The sequence below is a fragment of the Triticum aestivum genome, chromosome 6B (genome assembly GCF_018294505.1).
Source record: "Triticum aestivum cultivar Chinese Spring chromosome 6B, IWGSC CS RefSeq v2.1, whole genome shotgun sequence".
NCBI classification, from domain to species: domain Eukaryota; kingdom Viridiplantae; phylum Streptophyta; class Magnoliopsida; order Poales; family Poaceae; genus Triticum; species Triticum aestivum.
Genome location: NC_057810.1, coordinates 715,548,825 through 715,568,075, shown reverse-complemented (window position 1 = coordinate 715,568,075; position 19,251 = coordinate 715,548,825). Strand labels below are relative to the sequence as shown.

Genomic DNA, 19,251 nt, shown 5'->3' with positions numbered 1-19,251 from the left:
AATGCTGACTAGCTTGCCAAATGCCGATTATATATCACAGCTGCAGCTTATTAGTCAAGCGACCTTCTTGTCTCTAGTGTGGTACTTCTATATGATATACGTACTGTCAGCAAGATGCGTCATTGCATTGTATAGTGCTAGTAAACATGTGCAAATGGTGACAAAATTAAGCCCATCTGACGCGGTGCGATGGGGATGGCCTGGACAATAACACTTTTATTCTTTTTTTTTCAGAGTTGGGACAATAATGTTTGATCTACTCCAGAAAAGCATTTAGAAACTTCCACTTGATCTTTCGACCTTATCTGATTGGAATCAAAATACTAGAAAATCTGCTAGACATGTAAAAAGGTTCTCTAGTGGCCGGCTGCAAGTGGGGTTCTAACATAATATTCTTGCCCGCTGCAAGTGGGCGTAGAGTTAATATTGCAAGCCGATCGCTGTCTCTATTAAGCAATATGTGCTCCAGGGACCATACATATGCACACAATATACGCATGCCATGCGAGACGCACAATACCATCTGAGGTGCCATAATTTGAATGAATTATGAATAAGCAAAGAAAGATCTTAGATCTGAAAACCAAAAAGGAAACGTCGATCAAAGCGACCGGCGAGAGATAGAAAAAACCGGATCAAAGGATTGAGAAAAAGACTCTCTAGGGCACCGGTCAACGCGACCGGCAGAAGAACCCTAGGTATGGGCGGCGCGGCCCCCGGCGGCAGACATGGAGGCCGACCGCCCTAGGGGCGCGCCGCGGGGCGGAAGCAGTGGGAGGCGGCTAGGGTTTGGACCGGCTAGGATGATACCATGTTAGAAGGGAATAAAGAGAGATTGAGAGAATATGATGGGTGTGTATTGAGCGTTTGGGCGGTTTATACAGAGTACAAGGCTTGAAGAACAATAAGTCTCTCCTAGAGATAAGGCAGGAGATGATTACAAATCATACTCTAACAAGCAGTAAGGGCCAAAGGATATCATCTCTGTCTGATTCCAGCTGAGAAGGACTGAGCCGTGCGTGAGAGTATTCTTGCAGGTGTGTGGACGTAACTGTGAACGTGGTTTCTTTCTTTAAAACACCTGCAAGCAAAAGCAAGGTGAGCGTCCATTTGAGCGTCCAGCGTTCCAACCTCCAACTCAACTCACAGGCTTCACGGCTGACACACCTCAGAGCCCGGCCGGCGGCGGCAAAACCATGCAAGAGAGGCTGCCGTTCCGTGTGATTCGGCCGAGCAAAGGTGCCCTAGCCACTCTCTCTTGGGCAAAGGTGCCTCCTCCTCCTGAATCCTGATTACTCACTCAGTTAGTAGTTAGTACTTAGTACTGCTTCTTACATCTTCTTGACTGTCAAAAACAAAAATCTCGCGAAAGGCAAAACTAATATTTTTCACATGGGTTCTACTTCTAATATTTCCCCCCATCGGATCATGAAACCTATTAGTGTTGTTCATGAGAGCAAGCTCACAAAACCTAGTAGTATTGTTCATGACCTACTCATAAGTTTTTTCTCTCTCTTTGAAAACAAGATATGCAAGGTGCATGCTTGTGTATCAATTGATGCACGCAATGACCAAACTTGCAGTAAACATAGTACGCACAATGTTTTATTCTTCATTCAAACTTTAATTTGCAGGTGACATGGCCATTAGTCAAGCGGCAAGGCTCGCCACCATGCTTATGCTACTGCCGTTGCTGCTCATTTCTTGCGGAGTCGGGAGCATCCTCTGCTCATCAATGACAACAGTCCATGATAACAGCACGGACATGATCTCGCTGCTAGATTTCAAGCAGGCCATCACCAACGACTCAAGACAAGCCTTGACAACTTGGCACACCAGCGTCCCTCTTTGCAGTTGGGATGGCGTCCACTGCAGCTCGGGGCGAGTCACTAAGCTGTACCTCAGACAACGAGGGTTGTTGGGTCGGATATCCTCCTCCCTGGGCAACCTAACGTTCCTTAGGACACTGGACCTGTCCAAAAATGGCTTCACCGGTGAGTTACCTCCTCTCAACCGTCTCCACAGACTGGAATACCTTGACTTGGGAAAGAACTCACTGCGAGGGACCATTCCAGATACTCTCACAAACTGCTCCAAGCTAAGGAGCCTAGACCTATCTGCCAACTTACTAATGGGTGAAATTCCCCTGGTATAGGTCGCCTATCCAATCTAAGGAAAGTATGGCTTTCCTCAAATAATCTCACCGGAACAATCCCACCAAGCCTAAGAAACAATAGTCACCTTGAAGACATCGTGCTTACTGATAATAGGTTAATGGGAACCATTCCTAATGAGATGGGAAGTTTCCCATCTCTTGTTTATTTAGGCCTTGCTGGAAATATGCTATCAGGTGGAATACCAGAAACCCTGTACAAATACAATCAGTCTTCTCTCCAATATTTATACTTATATTCCAATATGCTTGGAAAAACACTGCCATCGAACTTTGGTGACACCTTCCCAGATCTTAAACATCTCTGTTTGGACAATAACAATTTTGAAGGTCATCTCCCTGCTTCACTAGGCAATATTTCAGGGCTAAGACTGTTAAACTTTTCTTCCAACAATTTCATTGGTCAAGTTCCAGGTTCTTTTGGTAATCTTGAACAGTTAGAATACCTAATCCTTCAGCGAAACAATTTTTGGGGCTTCCTCCCAATAGAGCTTGGCGGCTTAAAGCAGCTCACCCATCTGGATATGTCTGATAATAATCTGCGAGGTGGTGTGCCATGACAGAGAGTATATTTGTCGAAAATAACAGTTCCGTCTCACTTGGAGGCAACATGGACCTTTTATTTTTGGCGGAACACTGGATCTTCTCCCATGTCCCGCCATCTCTCGGAGAGAAGAAACACAGTATGTACTACCTGATTATTGGACTACTCATTACAATACTTAGTTGCATGTCACTCATATTCTTTCGCCTATTTTATGCTCACGAAGAAGACGTCAAGAGCAAACCTATCATTGTACTACCTGATTATTGTAATTCACAGGGTTGGGACCTTCCGAACCTTCACTTTGGCAATAAACGATCCGCTGAGATCGTGGCTCTCAGTGCTCAATCAGCAAAACAGATTAAAAGGGGAGTTTCACGTAAACAATCCTGGCCGATTGCCAACAACTCCATTGTATTGTTTACAAGCTAACCTAGGCATGTCTTGATCTTTTCATGCTAACTTTTTCCGATACTAAACTTATGGATTATTTTTTGCGGGAAACTTCTGATCTAGTCATCTCCAATCATGGTAGTACAACGAACACAAGAAATAATAAAAATTACATCCAGACTCGTAGATCACCTAGCAATGATTATAAACACTCAAGCGAGCCGAAGGCGCACTGACTTTGTTTTTGAAAAGGATGGTCATCCCGGGCCTCTACATCAGGCTGATGCATGCTACCATATTATTAAGCAAAAGTACCAGAATGTTTACGGTTCAGTACAAGCTCACATGGAGCTAAAAGAAAAAAAAAAGAGAGCAAATAATAGTTGACAACAACTGGCGGAAATAGGTTGAGATGACTAAACACCTTGCTTGTTATTGGATTGCCATCCAAATCGGTTGTAAATACCCCGTGCTACTATCTCCCAGAGGGTACACCAAATAGCCAAAAGCTCCCTGGCTTCCGCAAGAGTGAGTAACTACCACATATGGATCCACGCAGTGGCCCTGTAAATAACCTGCAAAAAATTTATACGAGTTTGTTGTAAATCATATCATTTTTGCAGTTCCATATAGCCCAAAGTAATGCGCATACTCCTGTTCGAATATGTCCCGCACTGTTTGTCTCCACTCCATTTAGCCATGTCCCAAATAATGTGTTAACACTATTTGGAGGGCTGACATTAAAGGCTATATGAATCTAATGCCATAAATGTTTGGCAAGAGGATAATCGAGAAAGAGGTGTTTAATAGTTCCATCGTGATCACAAAAGCAGCATCGCTTACTACTCTCCAATCTTCACTTTGCCAAGTTATCCTTGGTCTGAATCACCTCCTTGTGAATAAATCACATGAAGATTTTGATTCTTAAAGGAACTTTAATCTTCCAAATATGCAATGATTTTGGAATTGGACCAGAATCAGTTAAGTCTAGATACATAGATTTCACTGACAAAACTCCATTCGTGGATAGTGTCCTGTGAATCGAATCTTGTTTATCAGAGAGGTGAATGCCCATCAGCCTCTGCACGAGATGTAGCCACGCGTCCCATCGTTCTCCTACTAAGGACCTCATGAACTGGATGTTTAGAGGAACATACTGTAATACTGCAGCAACATAAGAGTCCTTATGATGTATAATATTATAAAGAGCCAACTTCATATTTCTAGCCTTTGGTAGATCATGTTCCATGAAAATGGTTATGTCGGCAGCGTATTGTAGTATGGACACCCCACCATCCACAAGGTGGGGCATGAGTCCAACTACTTGCCCGCCCTTTTTAACCCTACCGATGAGAATTGCCAACATATCTGCCACTATGTTGAACAAGATAGGAGACATCAGGCCCCCCTTTCTTAGGCCCCTTTGCATCTGGAAATAATGACATATGTTATCATTCACGTTAATCTTTACGCTGCCTTTTTGTACAAAGGAATCGACCTGATTCCTCCAGGAATCGTCGAAACTCCGCACACAATCGTATGTGTTGTCACGACTTATAGCAGATGATTTGCCTTTAAAATACCGTGTGCGGAACTTCGCACACGGTGTATATTAAACAATGTGTGCTATGCTCCCAATTATCGCACATAGCTTGATTCTGAGCATTTTGCTAGGCTGATGTTGGCCTTTATTAGTTGTCAACATTTTTTAGTGTCTACTTGGTAAAAATCTTTGCAGGCCTGGACTCATGGACACAGAAGTAAAGTAGTGTAAGCAGGTTTCGGTTGTTAATAGAAAAAGAACTGCGAGGCTAACTGACTCATCCTAAAGAGGTATCCACATTTTCTTGTCTACTATAAATGATAAAACTCTCTCAAGGTTTGTTTTCCCCTCAGTTTCATTCCAACAAACAGCGAGGTAGGTAGCTGCTAGCAGATGTGTCTCTTTGCCATCATTTGTGTTGTTGATGGGCAACGTTGTATGATGAATCTTTGGTTTCTGTTGCGTTAATCTTAGGTTAATTGTAACTCGCAAAAAAAGTCTTAGTTAATTGTATGCTTAAAATTATTGAGCTTTTATATTAAAGAACATCTTAGACAGTACCATCCATATGATTGATATCTACTTGTGCTTCTATTGAGTTCTGCACTACTAGGTAGACTTCTTTCCTTACCACAACATTGTTGATTTTCCAGAAGGAAAAAGAAGAGTGGGAGGCTGGAGAACCTTGTTTCGAACAGACGATCATTTGCCAGAGCGATTGAGAATGATTTTGCACTGTCTTTCCTAGTTAAAGACGTCAGCGTGGAAATAACCATTGATGACAATGGGCACCAATCCATATAGTTTGCAAGGGCTTTCCCATGTGGTTTCATTTGTGCATTAATCGTACTACAGGGATGCTTGTGCATCTAATGTTATTCTGTTTGAAGGCTTTCATGTGGCAATAAACATTGATAACCATGAATGAAGTATTCTACAAGCAATCAGTTTGAAGGTTTTCACCGCAGCATCTGGACCGGTGCTGAACAGAACTACTTACCGGTGGCAAAATGGATATTTGGACTTTGGCAAAAGTGGCAAATCAAAGAGATTTTCCAACGGGCCCTAAAACACGAAATGTTCTTCTTATCTTGATTTTTGAGTTGCGGGGAGTCAATCGCGTACGTACCTGGCCGACCGATCCCAGCACGCACGGATGGACGGAAGAGCAGCAGGCAAGCCACCAAGCCGGACGGACGGGAGAGAGAGAGAGAGAGAGAGAGAGACGAGGAGGTCGCGGGCGGGTCCATATTACGTACTTAGTCGTCAGTTTATAGTTCAGAAAAGACTGGTTCTCGTTGAAAGGTGCCAAAGTCAACACATATTTGCCGCCCGGGGGAGATGAGGGAGAGCATATTCGTTCTACATACAGATAGAGATACAGGTACGTACCCCACCCCTTTCTGGGTGGGCGTCCAACAGCACGGAGCCCTTCTGGTACTCGGTGAAGATGGCGTCAAGTACACACCGCAGTGGACATGGCTGCAGGGCGAGCTCTGGCGCGTCGACCGGAAGACGACGCCTCGCCTTGGCAACAGATGCTAGTACCCTTTTCGAAAAAAAAACAGATGCTAGTACATTAATTCACGGAAACTGGCGAGCGTTCCTTCAGTTTTTAATGCTCACTGCACAACTGCCACACCATATATAGTACGTAGTTTTTCGACCACTCTAGCTAGTACCAGATATCAAGTCTATGAATGAACAGCTCAGGAGGATATGGAAGAAGAGGCAATTAAGTTCTACCAGCACCTCTTTACAGCTGACCTTCATACTAGGCCGGAAAGGATTACAGAAGTTATTCAAAACAAAGTCACAAATGTGATGAATGAGAGACTTTGTGCGCCAGTGACTGATGAGGAGATAGAAAATGCATTGTTTATGATGCATCCCAGTAAGTCCCCTGGACCTGATGGGTTTACGGCAGGTTTCTATATTCGGCACTGGAGTTTATTGAATCCTTCCATATGCGCGGCGATAAGATCATTTTTTGAGACGGGTAATATGCCAGAGGCAATTAACAAAACTGTACTAGTTTTGATTCCAAAGATAAAAGCTCCACAAGATCTAATGCAGTACAGGCCAATTTCCTTGTGTAAGGTGCTTTATAAAATCGTGTCAAAGGTGATGGCGATCAGGTTGAGACCAATCCTTGATGAAATTATCTCTGAGGAGCAAAGTGCATTTGTTCCAAACCGGCTTATTTCAGACAATGTGCTAACTGCATATGAATGCATTCACTATCTGAAAAGAAAAAAGGGGAAGTCAGGAGCTTGTGCTATCAAGCTTGATATGGCAAAAGCCTATGATAGGGTAGAGTGGCCTTATCTTCGGGCAGTTCAAGCAAAACTTGGATTTGCTGATCAGTGGATTGACAGAATTATGGCCTGTGTGGAATCGGTGTCCTTCTCTGTTCGTGTCAATGGGGTTTTCTCGGAGTCTTTTAAACCCACTCATGGTATTAGACAAGGCGACCCAATTTCACCTTACCTGTTTCTTTTATGTGCCGAGGGATTAACATGCTTGCTGAAATCTTATGGATCTGCTCATTTGCGTAAAGGAATCAGGGTGGGTATTCACGCCCCTTGGGTGTCACATTTACTTTTAGCTGATGACTGTCTGGTTTTTACTCAGGCAACAAGTGATGAGGCAGCAAGACTGAATGAAATACTTGAGATATATAAAGAAGGGTCAGGTCAGAGGGTTAACAAGACCAAGTCTGCAATATTTTTCAGCACAAACTGTAGTGATGAAATGAAAGTTGAAACTCATAGTAACTCGGGCATTGGGATAGAAGCGTTAATTGAGAAATATCTCGGTCTACCTACGGCATTAGGAAGATCATCTGATAGTCAGTTCGAACATGTGGTAGTCCAAATCAAGAAATTGGTTAATGGTTGGGCACCTAAATTAATGAGCAGTGCAGCCAGGGAAGTGCTCATTAAATCTATATGTCAAGCAATACCAACTTACTCAATGGGTTGTTTCAGGCTATCCAAAAAAACATGCAAAAAGATCACTAGCATTGTGGCAAAGTTCTGGTGAGGAGGAGATGAAAAGAGAAGGAGAATGCACTGGAAAAAATGGAAGGACATTGCTATACCAAAATGTGAGGGGGGAATGGGATTTAGAGATTTTGGTCTCTTTAACCAAGCCATGCTAGCGAAGCAAGGATGGAGATTGCTGACTAGTCCTGATTCTCTGTGTGCGAGGGTTCTTAAAGGACGATATTATCACAATTCTGATTTTTTGTCGGCATCGAATAAGAGGAACTCCTCCCACACATGGAGAGCTATTTTACATGGAAGAGAGACTTTGAAACTGGGTTTAATTAAACGAGTTGGAGATGGTGCAAGTATTAAAATCTGGGAGGATCCATGGATTGCTTCAAATCATGGCTACCGACCAATCATCCGGTTGCCAGGGGCAACTGCTACAAAGGTAGAAGATCTCATTGATCATGAGAATGGTACATGGAATCAGGAGGCTCTGGAATCGAACTTTGTGGCTCCGGATATTCATGCATACGTGCAATGCCAATCAGTAACTGGGGAGATGTTGTATGGGCCTGGGAGAAAGAGAAAAATGGCCATTTTACAATGCGATCGGCATATAAAATTCTAAGTAAATGTGCTCGGCAATCTGACGTTCCATCGTCATCAGGTGAGACTGGAGGTAATTTCTGGAAAAAGCTTTGGAAAATGGCTGTGCCGCCCAAGGTTAAAAAATTTTGGTGGCGAGTTATAAAAGATTTTGTACCGTGCAGGGCAGTTTTGTTGAAAAGACATATTGAGAAACTACCTTTCTGTAAATTTTGTGGCAAGGAGGAAACCATTATCCATGCTCTCTTTCAGTGTACTTGGGCAAGGCTTTTCTGGAATGAAATGAAGAAAGTGGCATTGGTTAAAATTCCAGCTACACCCGCAAACTTGGACTTCAGATTTTCTTGAAGGCAAGCTAGGGTCTAACCAATTTGCTTGTACTGTTCTATGTGGTTGTTGGGCAATTTGGTCAGAGAGAAATGCTAGAAGTCATAGCGAGAATGAACGTTCAGTGCAAGCTTCTGTACGGTGGGTGATGGAAAGCGCCGTTGATCTAACAATCGTAGGGAAAGTGTCTAGACCTACGGTGACTATGCATTCAGTTTTATGGCAACCACCAGAGAAGGGAACTCTTAAGATCAATGTGGACGCTTCATTCTTTGAGTACACCAGATGTGGTGGTACAGGCCTGCTTGTCAGAGATGCAGACAGCGTGTTACGAAGAGCACATGCCTCTTTGGTACCAATTTGCAACAAATGCTCAAATTATGGAATTGTATGCCATTCGGGATGGAATTCAAATAGCAAGAGATTTGGGATACGCTAGAATCTGCATAGAGAGTGATGCTAAGGAGATGGTGGACATGTGCAACTCTGAAATTTCAGAGAGATCGGCCTTCGCAGCCGTTTGCCATGAGATCAAGGAGCTTATGGAAGGTTTTAATAGTTGTGTTCTTACTTTTGTGCGTAGGGAAGCCAATGAAGCTGCTCACCGATGTGCAAAGCAAGCCACAAAGGATAGAAGGAGATGTCTTTGGATTAATTACATGCCTTCTTTCCTAGCTGATTGTACTCAGTTTCCCTGTAATCCTCCTACTTGAGTAAATATAAGCTCTTGATTGCAAATAAAAAAAAAGTCTATGAATTAACATGGGAGCATGACCGGATATAGTACTAAATAAAGAACTCAAGTCACCATGTGCAGAGCTTAATTAGACCTCGTCTTTGGACGGCTCCGTGAAGCTTTTTTGCTTTCCTCGAGAAGGCATACTCCGCCACGAACTTCAGCTGATTGATCACGGTGTGTGTGTGCTTCTGCAGTTCCCTGTAGAATGGATAGGTTCGGCATCTGGTTAGCGTGTGTTTTAGTTTTGTTTTAAATTGCGAGCCACCGTATGAAACAGAACAACAATGTACATAGCACGCAATGTGAAGAAAGCTTAATTGGTAGGCTGCATTTAGATAGTAAAGCTTGGTAGAGCACTTACAATGTTTTTGATGCGGGCAAGCTTGGTTCACACAACAGCCTCAGTTCACTGCTGTCCACATTATGTACCATCTGGAGACTGGTGAGTTGCTGTATACACTGGCAAAGGCTTGATGATGCTTCCATATCCATAAACTTAACCTCTTCTAACGATTTCCAGGTTTCCAGCCAGGTTTCCAAGGCTCTCCGGAAGGGACTCTAGTTTCTCGCACCACGAGAGGTCGAGAGTTTGAAGATTTTTGAGGCTTCCAAGGCTCTCCGGAAGGGACTCTAGTTTAAGGCACCATGTGAGGTCCAGACTTTGAATGGTTTTGAGGCTTCCAAGGCTCTCTGGAAGGGACATTAGTTCCCTGCAAAATGAGAGGTTGAGTGTTTGAAGGTTATTTAGGCTTCCGAGGCTCTCCGGGAGGGACTTTAGTTCATCGGACCATGTGAGGTCGAGTGTTTGAAGGTTTTTGAGGCTTCCAAGGCTCTGCGGAAGGGACTCTAGTTTATAGCACTCTGAGAGGTCGAGTGTTTGAAGGTTTTTTAGGCTTCCAAGGCTCTCTGGAAGGGACTCTAGTTTTCCACACCCTTTGAAGTACAGTGTTTGAAGGTTTTTGAGGCTTCCAAGGCTCTCCGAAAGGGACTCTAGTTTCTTGCACCATGAGAGGTCGAGTGTTTGAAGGTTTTCGAGGCTTCCAAGGCTCTCTGGGAGAGACTCTAGTTTCTCACACCATGTGAGGTCTAGTGTTTGGAGGTTTTTGAGGCTTCCAAGGCTCTCTGGTATGACTTTGACATTAGTACAATAAGATAAGTCAAGGTGTGCTAGACTCCCAAGTTTGCCAACCGAGCTTGGTATTGCTGAAATTTTCCGTGATCCATTGAGGTTCAGGTAACATAATTTTGAGAGCCGAGTGATACTCTCGGAAAATTGCCAATCTTGCAGCTCCGGAGCAATAAGAATCTCCAGTTGTTTCAGTTGTCCTAGTGTGCTTGGAAACTCTGTGATGGAGCATCTAGATAGATCCAAGACACGCAAGCACTTCGGCAATGAAAATGCACCACCATGGAATTCACAATCCGAAAAATGCATCGCCCTTAACTTAGGTGGGAAAATAGTTGCTATCTCCCTTGCCTGACAAATATTGTAATTTGTAAGAGATGCATAGTGGCAGTATTCTTTTCTTGTAGTAACGCTCGCTTTTTTAGCATCAAAGACAACCAATTCTTCAGCAACGACTGATCTTGCGAGATCATGCACCAGATCGTGCATGGTGAAGATTGTTTTTCCAAATTTCTGAAATAAAAAATAGGATTAATTCCACCATAAAAAATTTCAAGCAAATAGTATTGTTTAGATAAATGATGTGACATGATCCTTTTACAGAAAGATTAATATGCTCAACTTGGCAGGCCGTAAAATTGTCTTTGTTTGCACTTCTGCTCGACGTGATTCACAACGGCCCAACTGCCCATGCTGTCCAAACAAAAAACTCATCCCACCTACGCTTGGCCTTACACGCTTAAAGCAAACCCAGCAGTCTAGCTAAATTTCTCTACTTAAGAGCATCTCCAACAGGCGCCCAAAAAGAGCTCTGTGCAATAAAAGTTCGTTTTTTTGGGCGCCGAACAGGTCCAGCAAAAGCTGTAGCGCTAAAAAAATTTGGGCGCGCGTTGAAAAACGCTATCACGTGCAGCATATTTTGGGCTCTGGATTGCGCACGCTTCACAATTTTCACTGTGTGCTTTTTGGGCGCGGTTTTTTGTGCGTCTGCTAAAGCAATGTTGGTCCCGGCGCATTAAAAGTGCTACAGTGGCCCGCTGTAACTTTTATTGGGCGCGGAATTTTTGTGCGGCCATTGGAGATGCTCTAAAAACACTTTTAGGTAGAGTACCTACAGTAGGTAGATCACAAAAAGTGCCTGCCCTCCAGCAATTTACCAATAATGCTCTACCTATATTTTTATTTTGCTTCTATCTCTATTCCAATTCAATCGAGCACCTTGTAGGAATTTCACAGAGCACGCCATGTGGGCCGATCTCAACGCCGGCGGGAGCAGCTGTGGACGGTAACGGAGCTAGGCGGAGGGGTTTGGGAGGTCGGCGTGGAGGTGGTGCGGAGGTAGAGCTCGCGGTGGGCGGGCAGATGCGCGCGGCGGTGTAGCTTCCACCGTGGGTCACCTCCACAACGGCGTACAGTCATGGCCATATCAAAGAGGTATCAAGCAGAATGAGGACTACGATGATAACGCGGTAGTGGTCACAACTCACAAGATTTGAGAGGAAAGATAGAAAATGTAGTGAGAAGGTAAAATTATTATTCTCCCCAATGTCAAGCTGGCACGGTGGTCAGAATTGATCCGTCTTGCCACCTCTCACCTCACTGGCCAAAGTGGCTGTGGTGCAAATGCAGACATGTTTAAAGAACTGGGAAACTCAAAAACAAATTCTTTTGGAGAGCAGGGGGAATGGCATATAACTTAAGGGTGCTCCAGTGAAATTTACTGGCACGTATTTAAGACTATAAATTAAGTAATCTTGTATGTGTTACATTTTTTTAGGGAAAATTATTATTGAGCCAAAAAAATAGTAGACTACTATTCGGTAAGACAAACAAAATAAAATACCATGCATTAACTGTATGTATGTGTAGTGATCCAAATGGTGTTTGACGAGTGTAAACTACAACCGGATGGATGAAGGAGTTACTGTCTTTTGCTTGCGGCAGGTCCCCAACAGTTGGGAAATTTTTAGAGGAAAGAGTGTGGAGTATATTCTGATGTACCAATATCTTGAGTGCGTTATTGGCCACGAAGGGCAGAACATATGCATCGATTCATGTACCAAGCTGTCTATAACATGTATGCTTTCGTACAGCAACTGTTGCATGCCATTTGATATTTAGTAAAAAGGAATATTCTTTATTCTATACTGTAAGATAATACTCCCTCCGTTCCTTTATGTAAGGTGTATTATTTTTGGCACGGTGACCAAGGCACATAATTATAGAGGTGTTAGGACAAAATTACTCTTGAAAAAAATTGTTGGTTAGTAGCAAGTAAATCAGTTAGTCCAGGAAAGTAAGAGATGCATGCAATTGAGGGAGAGATAGTTTCCTTTTTTTTTGATACAATGAGAGATACAGTCAATCAGCTGAGAGATATCTTCCTCTTTTTGGAGGGATAAAAAGGGAATTATGAGGATTTAGAAGAAATGCACCTTACATTGTGGAATTTTATCAAAAAAACAAAGACACCTTATTTAAAGGAACGGAGGGAGTATGCCGTAGTAACTCACCTTGGGCAATTTTGAATGCTGAAGGAAAGACATCCCCAGGAATTGCCTAACATACTTCTCGCCAAGTTGTATGGCTGAAAAGTTATTAGATGGCTCAATGAAACCTAGAGCAATCCATTGATGGATAAGATCTTCTTTACTTATATTGTGACCTTTCGGAAAGATCCCACAATAGGCAAAGCATAACCTCAAATATGGTGTCAAAGTATTGTAACTTAACTTCAAGGATGGTAACACTGTACTATGAGAAAATGGTTCATCCCAAATATCACTATTGCACATTGCTTCCCAGTCACTAAGATCCATTCCAGATAGCAAGAATCCAAGTGCTTGAGCTGCTAATGGCAAACCTCCACATTTCCTTGCAATCATCTGTCCAACTGGTTCAACTCGTTCTTTATCAGCTCTAGATTCAAAGCCACTATTTTGCTTGATTATTCTCCAGCACATGTCGCTGTCCAAGGGATCTAGCTTGTATGGTTCAACAGTACAAAGTTTTCTTGCAATGTCTATGTTGCGTGTTGTGACCAAGACTCTCATCTTGGAGCTTACACGCAACATAAGCTTGAGTTGATTCAGTTGGGAGGTATCTGTCTCCCATAGGTCATCTAAAACAATTAGAGTCTGCTTATCTTGAAGTAGATGTTTAAGGCGTTGGCTTATCAATTGCAGTGTATCAAGATTCTCGCTTCCTTTTTCCATTACTTGAGAAATTATGGAGTTCCCTATTTTTTTCAAGTCAAACACCTGGGATACATAGACCCATACCCGATGATTATAATCTTTGAACTGACCATCATTGAAGACCAGTTGTGCCAAAGTTGTCTTTCCTATGCCTCCAAGCCCACAGATAGGAAGAATTGTAGTATCTTCTTTGTTGCTGCTTGTGGCTAACAAAGAAAGAACATTCATCCTGTCTTTGTCTCTCCCTATGATGAGTGATTCAATCACATCTGATGTTGTTTCCCGTCGATCAGGAAACTGGTGCACACTAATTAGGCTGGAATTATCATGTGTGAATTTGAAACTCTCATGATCATCTTTGATCTTCCTCAGCTGACTTCTCATCTTCTTCATCTTATAAGCCATGGTAATCTTGGGTGCAATAGCAAAACAGTCCAGCTTCCCAATCATCTACAAGGAATTTCAACAAGTGATTATGAAATAATATAAAACCTGGGAGCAACTACACCAGGCTTTAATAAGATGTACTATATTTTATCCCTCTACTCGGTAATTGCTGCATGGTAGATGTATATCGCAACGCACTTGGAATTTAACATAAAACATTTGCATGAATGTAAAACATATATAGCTTCCCTTGTAGTACAATTTTTTTATTCTTGCACCCCCAGTTTCACGGGATTTGTACTTTACAAGTGCTGATTTAAGTAGGCTAAATACCTCTTGTACAACCATCGTTTATTCTTCTTTTTTGGAAGGGCGCCAACAAGTTTCAAGCTACAAACGTTGCAATTTAACTAGATCACCAACTGCTTATACTGGAAAGTACTTTAAGATAATCGTGGTTTTGTGGACAATAATATAATAAATAATCAAATTATTTAACCAAAGCAACAAACTCCTTACTAGCTAGGAATATTAACTAAGAAAAAACCGAGAGAAGACACGGCATATATATATATATATATATATATATATATATATATATATATATATATATATATATATATATATATATATATACCTTTCTGTAGGTTGGTTCACTGTTAGCTTGGAACTCATCGAGCATGTAAGAGATGTCGTAGGCAGCGTTCTTCAGCCGCTTGAGCCACAACCGCACCAACTCCTCCGAAACAGACCGCCTCTCAGCATCCTTGAGCGCTGCCTCCATATACTCCAACGTGTCCTTCATGTCCTTGAGGTCGTCCTTGAAGCTCCACAGCATGGTGACCTCATCCCCAATGGCAGAACCCAGCTTATTGCCCACCGCTGAGACCACAGCCGAGGCGAGCAAACCAGCTACATGCGACATGTTTTTCTTCTTCACCTTTTCTCTCTCAAGTTGCTGTATGCCAACTGAAGATGGTGTGAACAATAATGATGCAGTTACCAACTCATGCATGGTCATATGTATGACACCATGCTCCACCGAGATGAAAAGGGATCATCTACTTAATTGTGATAATTCCCACAGCACACCACACGTTAGCTTTAGCTTTACCAGCAGGCAAGGGTCAAGAAAAGAACCTCTAGTCTTTCTAGCTGTAAAGGAACAAAGGAAAGGAACCGGGGGAAGAAAAGAATGTGAACTCCCGCTTTCTAGCTGTAAAGCAAAAAATGTTGCATTTGTATATAAGAACAAAGCTAGGAACAAAAAGAGAGAACACAAACTATGATAGCCTAGTTTGGTTGAAGATCTTTTCAGAGAAAACAGGATTGGCAGAAGGGGAGAAAGCTCTCAGTTATTACAAAATTAGGCAACATCACATAGATATTTACAGAGGCCATGGATGGACCCATGGAGTCAAGGAGAAAGGAGTGGCTCCTTCCAGCGAGAGGCTTACCTGTGCCTACGCAGACTTGCTTCCAGGTGTAGAGAGCCTGTTATACCTGCCGCCACTCATCCATTTCCTCGACAACGCCTCTGCCTTGACTGTTAAGAGTTGTGTCGAATACAATGTACAAGGTAGGTTACAATTAGACTTGTAGTTGTATTGTGTTTAGATAGGATATGGATTCGTGTCCAAATAGGACACTTGTATCCTAGGTCTCTCATATAATGCCGGGGTAGACACACGATTTAACTTATGCCAACATAATAGCACGATTTGCAAATCTACCACATCTATAAGATTTATATACTCAATTCATCAAACACTTCATGGGATCAAATCAGAAGTTAATGTATAGTTCAATCTATCCGGAAATTAATCAAATCATGCATACATCATGTACACACTACAGTAGAAAAAAGATAAGACAAGAGGGTAGGAAGTAATGTGAAGCGTGGTTGCATCATAAAGGGGATGGAATACATGGCTGACGCATTGGATTATTTGCAATGCATATCTATCGACTTGCGGCGCCAGTATATAGGTTTCGGATTGGGGACTCTGAAGATGTTACCTAGGAAAAGGGCCAACGGAGCACCCTATGCTCGAGAACGGGGTTACCCTATGGAGGGAGAGGGGCCCAAGCGCTTGACCTGCATCGCGCGCTCGCCGATCAGTTGGAATTCTGCCAGAATCCATGGTGTGCGACGAGAGGAGGCGAATTCCTGGACTGGACTGGACCGCGGCGGAGAGGTGAGACAAGAGAGGAAAGCAGAGCATCTCTCTGCCGAGCTGCTTCGGGGCATGTAGTACGTAACACACATCATTAGTTTCAAAAAACGTCTTACATTATGGGTCTAAGGGAGTTGATTGCAGCCGGCTGTAAACAGCGCATGTCTATCTTGATTTTGCACATAACAAAGCAGAAACTAGCAGAGACAGAGCATCATGCAACCATTCGCGGTAGCTCCTTCCCAAAGTCCATCATGGGCACCAGACAATTTTATACGACGTACGTCTGTACAGTAGTTCTGTACTGGCTTCAGTTCTGGGTGCGAAAATCTCCCTTTTTCTCACGTGAAACATACTTTAGACGTAGGACAGAAATTTCTTTTCTTCTTAATTTCACTTTTGCTTTTTGGGCATCTATGACCACCAACCATACAGTTTGCCTGCCCAAAGTAAAGAAATGCCAGTTTCAATTTAACATGAATAAGTATACAAAACACTGATGGTGAACACTGCCTCTTGCCTCTTTTTTTCTTTTCTTTTTGTGAGATTACCTCTTGCCTCTTTTTTTTTAGAGAAGGAGGATCACCCCAGCCTCTGCATTTGGGCGATGCATGCAGCCATTTTATTAATTATTCACCAAAGACCTTACAAAGAAATACAACAATAAGTCTGAAGCCACCGTCTATGCGACAATTGTCGCTACTCCTATCCAGCTGATGAAGAGATGCTGATAGTCCGGACCTAATACCACAGACCTCGCAGACAAGCCTAATATTTAAGACCTGAGGCCCCAACCAAACCATTTGACGGGTAAGGGCACACACCGGTCCGGCACGCTCTCAACTACCGCCGCCGCCAACTGCCACCACTCCATCTTCAGATCTGTATTGACGCATCACCCTTGCCCGGTCTAGTTGCCTTCAACGCCACCACGGCGCCCAATGGCACCACCACCCTGCGCGCGAACTTCTTAGCACGTCGCGGTCGCCGCCGGTACAGCTCAGCACCATGCCGCCAAGTACCACCAGCCAACACAGCTTGATGTCTCTGGAAGATCTGTCGTGCGTAGCACCTGCCGACCAGGCATGACAAAGCGTAGCATCTGTCGGTCAGGCATGACTTGACATCTCCACCGAAACTCTGTGGAAGACGAAGCCGCTCCGCCTCCTGCCTCTGACCACCAACACTGCTCCACAAACGATGCTCCCAAGAGAGAAACGTCACCGCAGTGCCGTCATCGTTCGATCTGGAATACCAGATCCTAGGGTTTTCCCTAGAGGAGTACGAGTGGGTCGACATAAGCCACACAACGATGCCTTCATCAAGGTAACGACAAACCTTGATGCAACCATATGTGATTTGCACATGACAACCATACTGAAGTATGAAACTGGTTACTACCTTGATGCAAATGACAAAATGGCCACCATTCTTCAAGAAGTATGATGCGTTAAGGGTTAAGATTCTAGCATGTTGGAAAGAAGATGCAATGACAAGGTTCAGAAAGGCTTTCTCACAATGCTAGTAAAATGCCCATGCGTTGCTACGGGCTCCAATGTATTCAAATGATTAAGGTCATCTCAAATGTTGTAACTCATTTCTTTCTTATAGTGTGTTATATATTAAACAAGAGTCCGCTTCCCAAAATTCAACCATCCGGACAGTCTAGGATGCCATGTGTGATAGAATTGTGGTTACCAAGACTGTCTGTCAAGTTATCCCACGACACATCCTTCCCTTTTCATGTCGGACCCTCCCCTTCCGATCGGTTTCTCGCCATAGCGGGACATTTCTCGCCACAACCCTCTCCTATAAAATATGATGATGCCCACCTCACTTCGCCATGGCATCCTCTTTTCTTCACACCATACAATACCACGGGCCGCCAAGGAGAAGTCCCTCGCCAACCTCCCCTCTCTGATCCACTTCCCATGTTTGTGTCAATCCGAGGAGCCATGCGCCGCCCATGACGCCCCTCGAGCCAAGACCAATTTGATTCCCCTGAGTTGTTGCCACATTATAACATATAGTTTAATTTTATACGTTACCACGAAACAAAAAAGATATGATGGCACGTTGTCCATTATTAACTCTTTAAGCAACCAACCAATGTATTTACCCTTTAATCGTAACCAAAATATTTATAGGACTTGTCAAACAAATATGCACAAATAGGAGGTTATTAGAAGTGATAAAAAAGGGAATGCACAAGCAATGCAAAATACTAAAAATAATTCTAGATTAAGGTTTCACATGACTATGACAAATGATTTTTGTTTTCATGTAAGTTTGCATGACGAAAATACTTTGCGCAACATGAAATCTGGAAATTCAGTTTTTCTCACGAATGTTTCGCTATGTCCTATACTGGCGATCAGAGATTTGTCTATTTCAATAAGAGATTGATGGGGATCATTTGAGAAAAATCTAATCACGTGGATGTGAAGCTCACCATCTGGAACCAATACGAACACATACCTCGAGCTCATGCCTCCCAATACAGCAGGGCAACAGTTCTCTCAAATTGACCATGAGCATCGCTACAGGAGCGAAAACCCAAACGGCGGCTGCTCGCACTGTCGTACAGACGTGCAGCTCCCACCGCAGGCCCCTCTACCTCACGCTCGCCACCTTCCTCGTCGCAGGCATGCCGAGGTGCTCATTGTGCTCTCCCGCATCAACCGTGGCGCTGCTGTGCCTGCTCTTCCGCGGTGGCGAGGTTGGGTCCGGGTTGTGGGCATAGAGAGAGAAGTGGGCAGATCGGAAAACCATGGTGCCGGCCGCCGCTGATCATGGACGCATAGAGCGGAGCGGTTGCCACTGGAAGCAGCCGCTTGTGGCGCCGTATATGTTCCTCGGATCTGAGGCTCCTCGTCCCCTCTTCCCCGACGTGGAGGTGTGCCCGGATCCGAGGCTCCTCGTCAGCACGGCCACCTCCTGCAGCTCCTCCTCCGCACGGAAGGAGCACATAAACCACCCCCTCACTCCCCCCGGTGACCCGAGCAACGAGCGCGGGTGTGGTAGCACCATGGCTGTAGCATGC

The 19,251-nt window shown here is 43.6% G+C and overlaps 2 protein-coding genes and 1 pseudogene across 2 annotated transcripts; 1 reads left to right on the top strand and 2 right to left on the bottom strand.

Moving 5' to 3' along the window:
* Window positions 1–740: 740 nt before the first annotated feature.
* Window positions 741–5,568, top strand: LOC123139942 (receptor kinase-like protein Xa21; annotated as a pseudogene).
* A 4,249-nt stretch (window positions 5,569–9,817) lies between these two features.
* LOC123139738 (putative disease resistance protein RGA3) lies at window positions 9,818–14,297 on the bottom strand. Its single transcript, XM_044559464.1, has 2 exons — window positions 12,961–14,297; window positions 9,818–10,960 (listed from the first exon to the last, which is right to left on the bottom strand). The coding sequence occupies exons 1-2, from the start codon at window positions 14,092–14,094 to the stop codon at window positions 9,818–9,820; spliced, it is 2,277 nt and encodes a 758-aa protein (XP_044415399.1). The 5' UTR covers window positions 14,095–14,297.
* LOC123139737 (putative disease resistance protein At1g50180) lies at window positions 14,187–15,024 on the bottom strand. Its single transcript, XM_044559463.1, has 2 exons — window positions 14,669–15,024; window positions 14,187–14,228 (listed from the first exon to the last, which is right to left on the bottom strand). Exons 1-2 carry the CDS (start codon window positions 14,954–14,956, stop codon window positions 14,187–14,189), a joined length of 330 nt encoding a protein of 109 aa, XP_044415398.1. The 5' UTR covers window positions 14,957–15,024.
* Between the last annotated feature and the right edge of the window lie 4,227 nt (window positions 15,025–19,251).